This window comes from Odocoileus virginianus, unplaced genomic scaffold (genome assembly GCF_023699985.2).
Source record: "Odocoileus virginianus isolate 20LAN1187 ecotype Illinois unplaced genomic scaffold, Ovbor_1.2 Unplaced_Contig_11, whole genome shotgun sequence".
Lineage (NCBI taxonomy): Eukaryota > Metazoa > Chordata > Mammalia > Artiodactyla > Cervidae > Odocoileus > Odocoileus virginianus.
Genome location: NW_027224328.1, coordinates 1,669,748 through 1,685,498, shown reverse-complemented (window position 1 = coordinate 1,685,498; position 15,751 = coordinate 1,669,748). Strand labels below are relative to the sequence as shown.

Here is a 15,751-nt window from a genome sequence, read left to right as displayed (position 1 = left end):
GGATGAGGTGGTTAGATGGCATCACCAACTCAATGGACATGAGTTTGGGTAAACTCCGGGAGTTGGTGATGGACAGAGAGGCCTGGCGTGCTGTGGTTCATGGGGCCACAAAGAGTCAGACATGACTGAGTGACTGAGCTGACTGACTGACTGACAAATCTGTCTGTGATGTAAACGGAAGCAATTGCAGGTCTCACCAAAGGATCACTGCCCTTCATTGACTGGTGCCAGTAATGGAAAGGAAGTTTTTTCTACACATTTTATTTAACCTTTTTCTTTTTAGTTGATTCAGGCAAGAAAAGAAATCTGGTCTGTGTTATTCCATTTTGACAGGGAAAAGAAGATTGTAGAGTAGATTTTCTAAGTTAAAAGCACTTTGGATTTTATACTTCTAAAACTCTTGTCAACTTCACTTATCTTGTTGCAGCTTACTTACTGGATGGGAGTTTACTGCTTTCACTTCTCACTTCCTGTTTTTGCAACCACTTATGAAACAGTGCCATATGTTCTTGATTAAATAGAGACATTACTGTGTTGGAGACTTTGAAAATGTTTCAGAAAGACTCTACCTCCAGAGAAAATGTGGAAGAGGGGCGATCTGGTAAGTGAAAATTGATAAACTTTGACAAAGTAAAATGGGGGCTGGGGAGGGGAATTCTTATTCCAGTGACTACTGACAGGATAGAAATTGCACTTCAGGAATATCAGTGCCTCACAATTCACCTCTGTAGAAGGAGAGATGGTTTGAAGGTCTAGAGGTGGCTGAGAGGACAGGTAAGTGTTATATCAGTTAATATGCTACTGTTTATGTTTTTTAAATATTTCACATGAATTACGCTACAGGAGGTTAATAGAAAAATGCTCTTTGGATTTATTTTATTAGTCTTTATATTTTCCCCAAGTTGCTGGCGATTTGCACTCTGGCAAGTCACATTATGATATTAAATAACAGACGATTATATCTCAGAGTAATGGTAAACAGACACCAACATTTGGTAATATATATACTACTAAAAGTTGCCCAAACCTACTGTATAGCACAGGGAGCTGTGTTCAATATTATGTAACAACCTAAATGAGAAACGAATTTTAAAAAGAATAAATACATATATATGCTAAAAAAGAATTCACTATGACACCTATACTGTAGTGTGATTGAATCTAGTAATCACAGGTTTAGAACCTGCTATTTGTTAGACATAGAGCTACAAAGACAAATTACGTTTAGACCCTGATTTCAGGCTTCATCATCTCAGGGACAGACAAACGAGTTACTACAACTTGATGTGATTAGTGTGACAAGATATTTAATGAAACTTAGGGAGTTGGTGATGGCATAATTGTGAAGTTAATTTTCACCTGGGCCTTGAATGATAGCATCACTTTTTCTGAAAGAAATAGGAATAAAAGTCAATTTTCTTCAAAAAACAAATTCTAAGTAAATACAAAAGTATACTTTCCTTCCCTTGGTCACAAAAATACCCTGCAAAGTTTCCTTTTGGGGTTAAGGGTAAATGTGATTTTTCAGTGAGATCATTAAATGTTTCAGCTAAAATCTATTGAGGCCCATTTTGTGTCCAGTTAATTTTTTCTTGTCTCTCTTCTGCTTTATGTCTCATGGAGTCTGCTGTACTTCTGTGTTCTCTCTCTCTCTTTCATTCTCTATTCCTTTGATTATAGTGGATCTTATATGGCCAAGCTTTATGTCATCCTATTTAGAGTATGATACCAAAGTAGTTTATTTAATGTGTCTTACCAGAGATTTTCAGTAGTGAACATAAAAAACATGAGCATCTTTTAAACCTAACCATTTTAGTTAAAGTTTTTTTTAATTTATTTATTTTTAGCTGAAGGATAATTGCTTTACAATATTGTGTTGATTTCTGCCAAAAATCAACATGAATCAGCCATAAGTATAACAGTTTTGATTTAGTAAGAACATCAGTATTAATATAACATAGTGATTGATTATTAAAAGCATTTGTTGAAATATAGTATCTATATGGTTGATGTTATTATCAACATCCCTGCATTACAAAAAAATTAATTATAACCTCCTTCTACTCTCCCCAGTTGATATTAGCTGAGAACTAATTTCTTATTGTTCCCTAAAGAGACTTTTGTTTAATAAAACCATGAATAGTTGTTGACTAAAAAAAAAAGTTGCCTCCAAACTGGAAATATTGATGTACAGACCCTATTTTATAATTTAGAAAACAAATGTGTGGGTTTGGGAATAGGATACTAAAGCCATCCTCCAGAAAACCCTTTAGCATTTTTAGTTTATAAGAAATTTGATGAGAAAGAGAAAAAATACAGCTCATGCATGTTTGTACTTCAGCCCAGCAGAAAGAATACCTTTTACTGAACATCTATTTTCTGGTAAAAACATGCATTTCCATCTTTCTTCTTTCCTTTTCCCTTTCTCTGAATTTTATTTTTTATCAAGGACAAGATGATATTGAATTTCCTGAAACACAGGGTTCATGCTTAATCAAAAAGAAAGTTCTTAAAGAGCTTTAATGTTTTACTAGCTAAGCCAAGGGCTTAGGTAGTTGAAACTATTTGAGCAGTGCAAATGTGAAAGTTATTTATTTATTTTTTAATTTAAACTGTTCCTGTAAGCTAACTAGGTTTTCTAGAACATAAAACTAAAGTTAAAACCAATAGACCAGTATTATGGTTCATTTCTCTGTTCTTCTGTGAGATAATCCCCAACACTATTTTTCAAATTAGAAAATTGGTTATTTTGTTTGGAGTATAATATAAGGCATTTGAATTTAGAGAAAGACAAGAAGAGACAAACCATAGAATGAGAAGAAATTTTCCTTTGCTTTTCTGGTTGGTTTAAGAATTCAATTGATTTGACATAGATAACAGGAGAAAATCAAAGAAAAGTTGGCTAACAAACATACATGGGACAGATTCAGGAAAACTGAGTAACTGGGAAGCAACCTAGATGCCCATCAGCAGATGAATGGATAAGGAAGCTGTGGTACATATACAAATGGAATATTACTCAGCCATTAAAAAGAATCCATTTGAATCAGTTCTAATGAGATGGATGAAACTGGAGCCCATTATACAGAGTGAAGTAAGCCGGAAAGATAAAGAACATTACAGCATACTAACACATATATATGGAATTTAGAAAGATGGTAACGATAACCCTATATGCAAAACAGAGAAAGAGACACAGATGTACAGAACAGACTTTGGGACTCTGTGGGAGAAGGTGAGGGTGGAATGTTTTGAGAGAACAGCATTGAAACATGTATATTATCAAGGGTGAAACAGATCACCAGCCCAGGTTGGATGCATGAGACAAGTGCTCAGGGCTGGTGCACTGGGAAGACCCAGAGGGATGGGGTGGGGAGGGAGGTGGGAGTAGGGATCGGGATGGGGAATACGTGTAAATCCATGGCTGATTCATGTCAATGTATGGCAAAAACCACTACAATATTGTGAAGTAATTAGCCTCCAACTAATAAAAATAAATGGGGGAAAAAAAAAAAAACACACATAAAAATTGAGTAACTGGTCAAAATGGCCAAAAACTTCACATGAAATACCATCTCCAGCTAAAGACAAAAGATGTTGGAGGTGGTGGCTTGAGTTGCAAAGGGAAGGAAGGTCATTGACATGGACATGAAAAAAGAGGAAGTTGGGTGAATAAACGTTTTCAGGGACACACAGAGACGACAGACAAACCCAAAGCTAAGTCTGAGAGTCTGATCTCCAGGGCCTGCCCACTGTTTCCCACCACATTCAGACCCATATTCTTTGCCAGAAGTCCTTGGGGTGAAAGCAGGCCTGGGTTCCCAGGAGCCTTCCAGGAGCCTGGTGTCTCTTGGTTCACTGGAGCTGTCAAGCACTAGGATGAGGGGTCCTGGGTTAGTGGGAGCCTGCAGGGAGTCACATAGGGCTGCAGAGTCAAGCCTGACGTGATGCTGGGGAAGGCAGATCTGGGATATGTAGCGAAGGCAGGTGCTGTTTTACTCCCCTTTTCCCAGGGGGAATGGGTCTCTCTTTTTTCTGGACTGCCCAGTCCTGAGGGAAGGGTTTTGGGAGCCTGGTCCCCAAGGGTTCACCAGGAGCCAAGTATCACAGGAGCCCCACCTGGAGCTGCTGGAGTTGGCAGGTGCAGGGGGAGACAGGAGCCTGTCTCCTAGGAGCCCACAGGAAGCCCGGGGTGGAAGCTGTCTGAGCCTGCATTGTCTGCTGGGATTGCTGGAGTGCAAGGAGCTGGGATGAGTCAGGGAGTGGGTGTGCCTGGACTCCTTGGCTCTGGGGAAGGTATTTTCATGTACAGATAATTTTCAAATTAATATTTCTACTGGGAGGTGAGTGGATGTGACTTTCCTAGAAACACGTTCACTTCTTTATAATCTTTATGCCTTTTACTTACTTTTCTTGCCTCATTGGCACTGATAGAACCTCTAGTAAAATGTTAAACTGGATTGGTGAGAGAGAGCAGACATCCTTGCCTTGTTTCTGACCATTGGTGGAAGGGGTTCACTTTTTCACCATTAAATATGTTAGTTGTACTACTTCTGCAAATGACAAGTATCAGTTTATGTCCTTCAATTCCTAATTTGTTGGAATTTGTTATCTTGGATGAATATTATGTTTTTCACATATTTTGTCTATACTTACGAGATGATCATATCCTTTCTCTTCTCTTATTCTGTTAATATGATGAATTACATTGATTAATTTTCTAATGCTCCTCTCAGTACTTCTAAGCAGATTTCTCATTTAAGGAGGTAAATCTGGATTTTTTTTTTTCATCCTGATTTCTACTCTTTTTGTTTCTTACTATTTCCCTAGCTCTTCTTCCAATTACTGAAAGATTCTCTAGGGGAAAAAACTCAGTATCTCTTAGTCTGGTCCCCTTTGGGTCATGGCCATCATTTGTGGACTTTGATCTCTTGTGAAGGAGGTTGGTGACAGGAGAGGTGAGGTACAGCTGACTTTACAGGTTGATTCTATGTCAGATCAAGTCAAGTTTTTCTCCCTAATACGTCCATGAGATTGAGATTCTGACATTTGCATTTATAGGTAAATTACTCCGAATTCTTTATCTGTTGAGCCAATTGAGAAAAATGCTCCAAAGGATATACCTGGCAATTAAATATTTTGTAACTTCTGCCAAGTTTTATCATTTCATCTTCATTGCATCCCTAGCTGCAAATATAATGCTATTTTATCCTCTTTTCCCAGGTAAGTTGTGTTTTATCCAAACTTTACAATTTTCTTTGCACTTTTATATAGTCAATAAATGTTTTTTGAGCTCCATTATGAACCAGGCACTGTGTGAAGTGCTTGAGGTATGGTATACCATGAACAAAACATGCACACGCATGCGCACACACACACACACACACACACACACACAAAATCCCCATGCCAGTGAACTCCTATTCTAGCAGGAAGACACAGATACTATAATAAAAAGTAACAGGTTAAGGAGTACAAGGGATTTTCCTGATAGCTCAGGTAGGCTAAAGAATCCACCTGCAATGCAGGAAACCCCAGTTCAATTCCTGGGTTGGGAAGATCTGCTGGAGAAGAGATAGGCTACCCACTCCAGTATTCTTGGGCTTCCCTTGTGGCTCACAGCTGGTAAAGAATCTGTCTACAATGTGGGATACCTGGATTCAACCCCTTGGTTGGAAAGATCCCCTGGAGAAGGGAACTGCTACCCACTCCAGTATTCTGACCTGGAGAATTCCATGGACTGTATAGTTCATGGGGTCGCAAAGAGTCGGACATGACTGAGCAACTTTCACTCATTCACTCAAGGAGTACAAGTGTCCAGGGCAAGCCTCCTTGAGAGGATGACTTTTCAGCAAACTATAAAAGGAGATGAAGGAGCCATTGACTGTGTGGGGAAAGCATTCCAGAGGGTGGGAACAAGTAGAATGAAAGGAGGAATCTCCTGATAGGTTTGAGGAACAGCAAGGAGGCTTCTTCAGCTGAAGCAAGGTGAGAATGAGGAAGAGTAATGGGCTGGGGGTCACAGTATTATGAGTCAGTTAAAGATTTTGGATTTTGTTCTGAGTGCAATGGGGAGGAACTAGAAGAGAAAAATTGTAGGAGAGGAATGCCATGATCTGAATTTCATTGTAGAATAATCATTTTGACTATTACATTGAGAACAGATTGTTAGAAGAAAAGTTAGACATAGGAACAGCTACTAGGACAAAGTTGTATATCTGATTAGTTGTATGTCTAACCAGATAGGACAGTGGCTTGGCCCTGGTGGTAACAGTGGAGGTGGAACAAGGTATCAGAATCTATCTATTCTGAAAGTTGAGTCAACAGCTATTTCCTATCAGGTTGGATAAGGGAGGAAAAGTAAGATTATGAAGCAAAAACATCTATTCTTCCCATAACCTATACTCTGAAATATTGCTGGTTACAGAGTATTTAATCAGGGCCCATATATTTTTACACATATTTGACAGAAATTCACATAAAACAAAAAAATTCTGGAAACCTTACATTGTATTTTTGGTACTAAAATCAATATTTGAACTGTGCTATATTTTGTCTACTGGAAGGTTTTATACCCTTAAGAAATGTAGCATAGTAAAACCTAGGAAAGGTAAGGAATTTGCCTTTCTTCTGTCCAGAGTAAGAAGGACTGATATAAAGAGGCTGTGGGGAAAGGGAAATCTGTGTGATGCTTGGAAAGAATACTACAGAAATTAAATGCTACAGAAGTTGATTTCTTTATAACAATTAGTGTCCATGGACCCCTGGGAAGTGAGGTTCACATATTCTCTGCTTGAAAATCAGTGGACTGATGGCTTTTGTGCCTGAAATAAGACTGTTAGTGATGACTCCAGGAGGCAACAATTGAATGTACAATACATACTTCAAGACTGATCTCTGGTAAAAGTTCACCATATAAAATATATATACATTTATTCACATATTAGTTTCTGTAGTACATTTTGTTCCAAGGCAATTCTCGATCTAATAAAATCATTTAGGGAAAACAACTACCGCTAGCTTGCATTCAGCAAGTGATCACATATCTCAATATTGCATTCTCCAAGAAACCAAAAGAAGAAAATGATCTTAGAAAAGACTGTTGTTTGGGCAAGCAGTGAAATGCAAACAAATTTTCAAATATTGACTAGTAGTTGGTGATTTATAAATCGTTATGGCTAGTAGCACCCTAAGAGGCATTAGTAATACTAGTTGGCAATGCATTATAGCTCAGCAGTTCTGCACAACCGAAATTGGGCAGCATCCATAGAGGATATTTATTACATAGCCAGGCATTTGAAGATGTCTTTCTGGAAGCAAAATATGATGATGAGGGAAATTATGTAATGAATGGTTCTCAAATACATGTAATGGAAAGCTATTTACTGGGAAAAGCAAACACACTTGGGCATGGAAGGCATTTCTCAAAATCTATCTACCAACTGAGAGTAGCTCCTGTTCGGATATGAAGAAAAACAAAATGCTATCTCCCAAAGTCATAAAAGTACAACAGTCTAGTTGATATTTGATCATGTTTTTCTTCAAACCCCTCATTTTGGAATTGCCTTGGTGGCTCAGACGGTAAAGAATCTGCCTGTAATGTGGGAGACCTGGGTTCGATCCCTGGGTTGGGAAAATCCACTGGCCTGGAGAATTCCATGGACTGCATATTCAGACAAGACTGAGTGACTTTCACACATACATACTGTGTTACATATATACATATGTGTGTATATATGGGTGTATATATACACACATAAAGAAAAAAAGACTGACCTCAGGATGGTAAGTGGAAAAATAGATGAAAGGGATGAAAAAGTTTGTTACATTTACTGTGTTTGTCCAACTTTTAGTGAGAAGGAGAGAGCTGGACTCATATGTTTTGTATGTTCCCTGCTCAAAAGGATGGATAGGATTTGGAAGAAAATGTTTTTATTTTTCGGATGAGACAAGGAACTGGACATTCAGTCAGACATTCTGTACTTCAGAAGAAGCTGTTCTTGCTCAGTTTGAAACCGAGGAGGAGCTGGTAAGGAATATTTTTGGATCATGTTCTTTGTTAAATATTTAGCCCCTGAGAAGGCTATAGGCTGCATAGGGTGACAGCTGAAAAAAGAGGAAGGATCCGATTCCAGGCAGATTTGGGGGCTTCGAGTGCACATTAGTGCCTGATATTTCTTGAGTATGTTCTCTGCCTGGAACCCTGTGAGACAATTTAGACACATTCTCTCTTGTATCCACATAGTTAACCTTTAGTTAAAAGTATTGTTCCCATTGTACAAAGAAATATGGTAATCATGTAATTTATCATCAAAATCTGACATTTTGGGGAATGAAAATGACAATATTAATAATAAGTTGGTGCCACAGGTATAACCTGGGACTTTCTCAGTCAAACTGGGATGTGTGGTCACTTTAATGTAATTTAGGATCAGAGATATTTGAGTGACTTAAGCTGAGAACTGGGGACTAGTCTCCCACCAGATTCTAAACTTACCAATTATTTAGGCTGCCATTTAAAGAGAGAAGGCTAAGGGGAAGAGGACTCAAGGGTAAAATGAAGCAGACATGTGTTTTTGCTTTCTGTGTTTTATAATAGAACTTCCTGCTAAGATACAAAGGCCCCTCTGACCATTGGATTGGCCTTAGTAGAGAATCATCACATCATGTTTGGAAATGGACAGACAACTCTAAATATAATGCCTCGTAAGTTTATAGATTTTCTTCTTTTGTATTTACATGTGGTTTTGGGTATGAATTGTGTTTATGAGAAAATAAATTTAATATCATGGAAAGATTATGAATTAAGAAATATAAATCCTTTGTATGCTCTTCCATTTATTAGTTGCACCTTTGGAAAAACTTTAATATGATTTCAGTTGAAACATTTATCATGATGATAACACTGGATGTAGTTCTTCCACTTTCACCCACTGACTTAAACTGTGCTAATTCCCTACTTAAAAGGTAGAGAGAACAGCTGAGGCACACGAGAGTCCTACAATCTTAGAAAGCCACTAAGAATTGATATGCACAGACCCTCAGTCCACTCTTTCATTTGCTACATTCATTCTTAAAAGGAAGGTTGTCAGGGCACCCAGTGGGAATCCTCCCTAAATTATCTCTGGGAGGAACTTAGTAACATTTCTTGGATTGTGAGTGCTTCGGTGGGGATGTTTTGAATGTAATCATTACATCGGAGCAGATAGAATCGCAGTCACTTCCCTCAATCAAAACTAAGCCCTTTTAAGAATTTACTAGCAAGTAAACACTTTATTTTCACGCATGTATGAAACAGGTCAGGAGAGCACTGAAAATGTTCTTCACTCAAGGCCACTGGCAATGAAAATAATCAATAATAGATCAATAAATGATCAATAATAAAAATAGAAAATGTTTTTTAGTTCTCAACCAAGTTGAGGACTGAACTAGACCACTTCCTAGATTACTCGGAGAAATCGCTCCAGAGAAACAGGGTTTCTAGCCCAGTTTTACATCTTGTCAAAACAGAGAACATTGAACAAGTCAGGGTTACATCTCTTCGAGATTTCCCCCAGAATAAAAAAAAAAGAATAGACCAGCACATACACAGGGGATCAGTATGACCCTGGCACCACCTGGGAAGGGAGTCTTATCAACAAAGGAGAACCAGCATTGATGTCTCAAGAAGAGGGACATTTAATCATTTCTAACATGGACATTTTTACTTCTGGTCAATGTATCATTTTCTTTAGTAATTAAAGCAGAAGTATAATGTATGCTTGATAGGCCACAAGCAGGTTGTTTTTAATAGCATAAAATTTAATTCATGTATAAACCAGAATGACTTCCCTATATCTCAATATGTGAAATTTTCATTTATCACCACCCATGGCAACAGTTCACTTGGCTACCACAGCAAGCACTAGTTAAATACCTCAGTTCAGTTCAGTTCAGTCACTCAGTCGTGTCTGACTCTTTGCGACCCCATGAATCGCAGCACACCAGGCCTCCCTGTCCATCACCAACTCCCAGAGTTTACTCAAACCCATGTCCATTGAGTTGGTGATGTCATCCAGCCATCTCATCCTCTGTCGTTCCCTTCTCCTCCTACCCCCAATCCCTCCCAGCATCAGGGTCCTTTCCAATGAGTCAACTCTTCACATGAGGTGGCCAAATTACTGGAGTTTCAGCTTTAGCATCAGTCCTTCCAATGAACACCCAGGACTGATCTCCTTTAGGATGGACTGGTTGGATCTCCTTGCAGTCCAAGGGACTCTCAAGAGTCTTCTCCAGTACCACAGTTCAAAAGCATCAATTCTTCGGCTCTCAGCTTTCTTCACAGTCCAACTCTCACATCCATACATGACCACTGGAAAAACCATATCCTTGATCAGACGGACCTTTGTTGGCAAAGAAATGTCTCTGAATACCTAGTCAACAGCATAACTGGATTTGGGATGGATGGTGATAATCTTCTGATACTCCAGCAGAGACTTTGAGAGTATAAAAGGAACTAAATACAGAAATGGTGTATATTTACTCAGAAGACTTATGAACAACAGATTTTCACTTTTCTCTTGTTTACCTTAACAGTAACTGAAGTGGGGGTGCTAAAACATACAGAGGAGAAATGAATGTAGATGTCCAGTCTATGCTTTTTAAATATTTTTGTGTTTGGTTTTAGGTTTGCCATCACAGGAGATGCGACATGTGGCTACCTGAATGACCTTGGAGTTAGTAGTGCCAGAAGTTACACAGATAGAAAATGGATTTGCAGCAAAAAAATAACTATTCCATATCCTTAAATTCTTCAAGTCTTTTTTAGGGAATTTCACACATGATCTCCAAGAGATGCATTATAAATTACATACAGTTGCTGCTCTATCGCTTGCTCTTCCAAAAATATCACCAATATTCATTTATAGTGTTGTTAACAGCAAGGAGACAAGCTATACTTGAATGATACAGGGGTTTGGAAAAGCACGATTCTAAATTAAGTAAGTGTTATATAATGAGTTGATATTTATGTTTTGAACCCAGTCAATATGAACAAATGTCTCTTTTTATATACAGACAGTACTTTCTTTGCACATATGGGACCATAAAAATAACTATGATAACTGAAGCCATGCTAAATGATTTTAATCACTGATGAGAAAAGTTATTAATTGGTTAACACAATCGAAATTATCTTACCATCAGTTGCAAATGTATGGGGAAAACTTTTTTGGACTTCCCTGGTGGCACGGTGGATAAGCATCTGCCTGCACATTCAAGAAACATGGGTTCGATCACTGGTCCAGGAAGATTTCACATGCCACGGAACAGCTAAGACCATGTGCCACAATACTGAGCCTGGATTCCACAGTCCATGAGCGGCAACTATTGTAGCCCAAGTGCCCAAGAATCTGTGCTCTGCAACATGAGAAGCCACTGCAATGAGAAGTCCCTGCACTGCAGTGAAGAGTAGCCCCCAGTGCACCAGCCCTGAGCACTTGTCTCATGCATCCAACCTGGGCAAAACCCACTACAATATTGTAAAGTAATTAGCCTCCAACTAATAAAAATAAATGGGAAGAAGAAAAAAAGAGTAACCCCCACTCTCTGCAACTGGAGAAACCGCAAAACAAGGAAGACCCAGAGCAACCAAAAATTAACTAATTCATTAAATTAAAAAAAAAAAAAAAGCAAAACACTTATATAGGGAAATTCTTAAAATTCCCAAGACTGGGGACTTCCCTGGTGGTCCAGTGGCTAAGACTCTGCTCCCAATGCAGGGGGCCTGGGTTCAATCCCTGATCAGGGAACTAGATCCTGCATGCTAAAAGTATAAGATTCCCCAGGCTTGTCTCAGCCAAAAGTTCCCACTTGCAGCAACTAAAAATTCCACATGCTCTCTAAGAAAGTGAATCAGCTGTACAGCCTATGGAATCTTTGGTTGATGCATATGAGATTTTACTCCAATTAAAAAAAAAATCTTAACACAAAAAGCAGGAAAGAAAAAAGAAAGACATCACAGAAACTGTCAAAAAAAAAAAAAAACAGGATTCTACATACCACAACCCATAAAGAAGATTCCTCATGCCGCCAGTAAGATCCAAGCAGCTCGCCCCCAAAAATTTACTAAGAATAATATTTATTATAAACTCTGTATTTTAAAACATTAGAAACACTGAAAAAATGCCTCGTACACTTCAATTGTTGGTGTTTATGTTTCAGTATGCTAAGTAAATGTTATCCCTATAAACCAATATTTTGTTTTTAGTATTTTATATACCAATCTTTTGTTTACCTTTTATTGGATTTTAAAATCCTTCTTCCACTCTAATTAAATCACAAATAGTTACTTCTACCCATTAGCCATGTGATACCCAATCTCAGAATATATGATTGAATTTGATAAACAAAATGTTTTAAATTTTTACAGCATTAGCTACACTGTACTCATGAGTCTACAAAAGTAGAAAATAGTAACTTATAACATATCCTCTCTACGTACTTCCATCTCTTCTTGACTCCTTACCCCCTGGTTTTAACTTGTTTTCAATATCTATGACACTATTTCGGTTTTATAAGTTCATTTGTAGCCTTTTTTTAGATTCTACATGTAAGTGATATTGTATGATATTTGTCTTTCTTGCCAGTTTCTTAGTGTAGTTTTATGCAATTTTGTATATATTAATTTTCCATATATGTATAAATATTATATGTTTAATTGGGGGCTTCCCCAATGGCTCAGTGGTAAAGATCTGCCTACAATGCAGGAGACCTGAGTTGCATCCCTGGGCTGGGACGATCCCCTGAAGAAGGAAATGGCTACCCTCTCAGGTATTCTTGCCTGTGAAATCCCATGGACAGAGGAGACTGGCAGGCTACAGTCCATGGGGTCTCAAAGAGTCAGAAACAACATAGTGGTTAAACAACAACATAATCAAAAAAACAAATTCTTCAAAGTGAATCTTCTACACATTCTATTAGTTTTGTTTCCCTGGAGAACCCTGACTGCTATAGGAAATTAATTCCTTACAAAGGAAACTTTGACTGAAGGGGACAGGGGACAGGAAGAATGCAAGATGCATTCACTCCCTGTCTATTGCCTTTGCTTCCTTGGCTGGACAATTTGGAAACACAAGTGTTTGACAGGCTCTCAGGAGGCATCAGAAAAAATGAACAGTCTGCTCAGCTTTTTCTAAAGATGTAACATTAAACACCTTAATCATTTAAAATGTATTTATTTATATACTTATTCATTTGTTTGTGAGATTTATTCATATTCATTAAAGATTTAAATCTATGGAATTTATAACTACAAAAAAAATATAAATCAATAGAAGTGCTGCTAAGTCAAATTGATATGTCCATAAAGTGAAATAGTATGCAATAATAAAGTAAAACTATAATAGTGTGTGGAAGGAACTATAAGATGTTGAGGAACTTGCTTGGCCATATGATAGTTCTATTTTAAATTTTTTCGGGAAATTCCATGGTGCTTTCCACAGTGGCTTACTAATTTAAATTTTTACCAGCAATGCATAAGGGTTCCCTTTTCTATACATTCTTGCCAAAACTTGTCTCTGTCTTTTTGATAATGTCCAATCTAACATTGTAGCTTTGATTTTTGTTTCTGATGATTAGTGATGTAGAACATCTTTTTAAGTTCCTACTAGCTGTCTGTATATCTTCTTTATAAAAATGTCTATTCATTTCCTCTCCCCATGTTTTAATTAAATTATATGGTTTCTGTTGTCATTCTTGCTGTCGGATTTTGGGACCGTGGGCTGGGACTCCAGTTCTATTGTTGGTCAAGGCTTCTCTGGACCAGTACTTAACACACACACACACACTCAATAAACATGTGTAGGGATGACACAGCTGTGCTTATGGGAAGCAAGTGGGACTGTGAATTTGTGAGCTCTACCCAAAAGGATTGAACTTAAGACTCTGAGTTTTGTCACCACTGCCAATGTGGCTTAAGCAGGGTAGAGGGACTGCTAATCTGAGACCCACAGTCCTGCCCACAGTTCTACCAGGGCTTGGTATCATCTCCACATTTGGTGGGAGAGGAGGTCTTCTCTGTGTTCAGAGAGAGCTATGGTAAAGAATCAGCCTGCAATGCAGGAGACTGGGGTTCAATCCCTGGGTTGGAAAGATCCCCCGGAGAAGGGAATGGCAACCCACTCCAGTATTCTTGCCTGGAGAATTCCATGGACAGAGGAGCTTGGCAGGCTGCAGTCCATGGGGTCACAAAGAGTTGGACATGGCTGAGAGACTAACACTTTCTTTTTGCTGCTGAAATGTGGAATGTTTTTTAACAAAAAATATGTGATTATTGATAGACACCAATTCATTGAATACATTTTAATCTCATTGAAACAGGCTTGTTTTGGTATTTACTCAGGTATTTGCATTTTCTCAACACAGTCTTTTTTGTTTTGTTTTGCATCAACTTTCTGGTCACAAGATAGGGTGACCAGGTTACCTTTTTTTTTTTTTTTTTTTTTCAAAATGATCACCTATATCAAACATATCAAAGCAATCTAATTTTCCTATAGTCCCAGTGTAACAGAGTTCCTCAACATATTCTCCTTGTAAAATTTTTTTTTCTTGAGCTCTGATATTTCATATTCATGAGTCAACATTATCTTATTTTAACAAAGCTCTATTTTCAGTTCAGTTCAGTTCAGTTCAATCGCTCAGTCATGTCTGACTCTTTGCAACCCCATGAATCGCAGCATGCCAGGCCTCCCTGTCCATCACAAACATTTGTAGAAAACTAATAAAAGAAGTATGTTCATTTTTGGTATCAGATCCTGGCCTCCTGAAGACATTTTAAAATGTTTCTGATATGGTGGTCAGTTACACAGCTGATGGACACAGATTGCTTTCACTTTCTACTTGTGTATACTCTACGCAACAGATTGGAGCATGGCTGCCTCCAGTTCTCTCCAGGATGCCTCAAGTTATAGGAAACACCTATTTTCACCAATGATTTTTAAGATGTGATGGAGTTTCAGTGCTTAAAAAAGCCAAATAAGTGTTTACATTGGTCTACAATTCACAGTTTTAGTTAAATGCTAGAGATCTACTAAGAAATCATACCGCAAATGGGAGCCTAGAAGCCAAAGTTAAGCATCAAGAAGTGTGCTGGCCCCTAACTGAGCCTGTTCCATGGCAAAGACTCAGTCCATCCAGAAATTGCTTCTCCAGGAAGCCATCACATTCTAGGAATGAGTTCATAGTCCAAAATCACCAAATGTCTAAGGAAGACCAACAACAGGAAATAAAGTCTACAGTATCCATCAACAAAATAATGTTCACCTAAGAAAACAGAATTAGTAGAACAATTTATAAAAATACGTAAATAATGCGTATGCAAAAGAATAATGACCTCCGCTCCTCCACTGCCAAAAAGTTTTTAAAAGGATGCTGTTTCTTGTTCTAAGGAAATAAAAGAGCACGTATAAAACATGCAACTCACCACTGAGTTGAGGTGACAAAGAAGTCTAGATATCCTTAATCTTTTAGCACATAGTTAAGATTTATCCTCAGAGAGGCCTTCTTTCTGACGGAAGGCAGTCATTTTCAGCTTGTGCCAGCCACCAGTTTACCGTGTTTTATCTACAATCTTTGCTTTCACTGCCTGATCTGTATTAGTGGGCTGGACTCTAAGCTATTTCCCCTGCAGTGAGCTGGTGGTAAATTTGTGACTAGAAGACATTGGAGGGATGTTGAGGAGGGAGGGTCTTCTTTCCCTGATTCTGGATTTCTG

At 38.2% G+C, this 15,751-nt stretch overlaps 1 protein-coding gene across 4 annotated transcripts; it reads left to right on the top strand.

Annotated features, from left to right (window-relative positions):
* Nucleotides 1-204: 204 nt before the first annotated feature.
* On the top strand, nucleotides 205-13,731 carry LOC110122676 (C-type lectin domain family 2 member D11-like). 4 transcript variants are annotated; one of them, XM_070464046.1, is made up of 6 exons: nucleotides 211-309; nucleotides 428-601; nucleotides 5,062-5,223; nucleotides 7,854-8,029; nucleotides 8,600-8,706; nucleotides 10,110-10,660. In XM_070464046.1, the coding sequence occupies exons 2-6, from the start codon at nucleotides 550-552 to the stop codon at nucleotides 10,414-10,416; spliced, it is 804 nt and encodes a 267-aa protein (XP_070320147.1). In that variant the 5' UTR covers nucleotides 211-309; nucleotides 428-549; the 3' UTR covers nucleotides 10,417-10,660. The 4 variants fall into 4 exon arrangements, with proteins under 4 accessions (XP_070320148.1, XP_070320146.1, XP_070320147.1 ...); XM_070464047.1 differs by having other exon boundaries at nucleotides 205-601; nucleotides 7,905-8,029; XM_070464045.1 differs by having other exon boundaries at nucleotides 206-601.
* The last annotated feature ends 2,020 nt before the right edge of the window (nucleotides 13,732-15,751 follow it).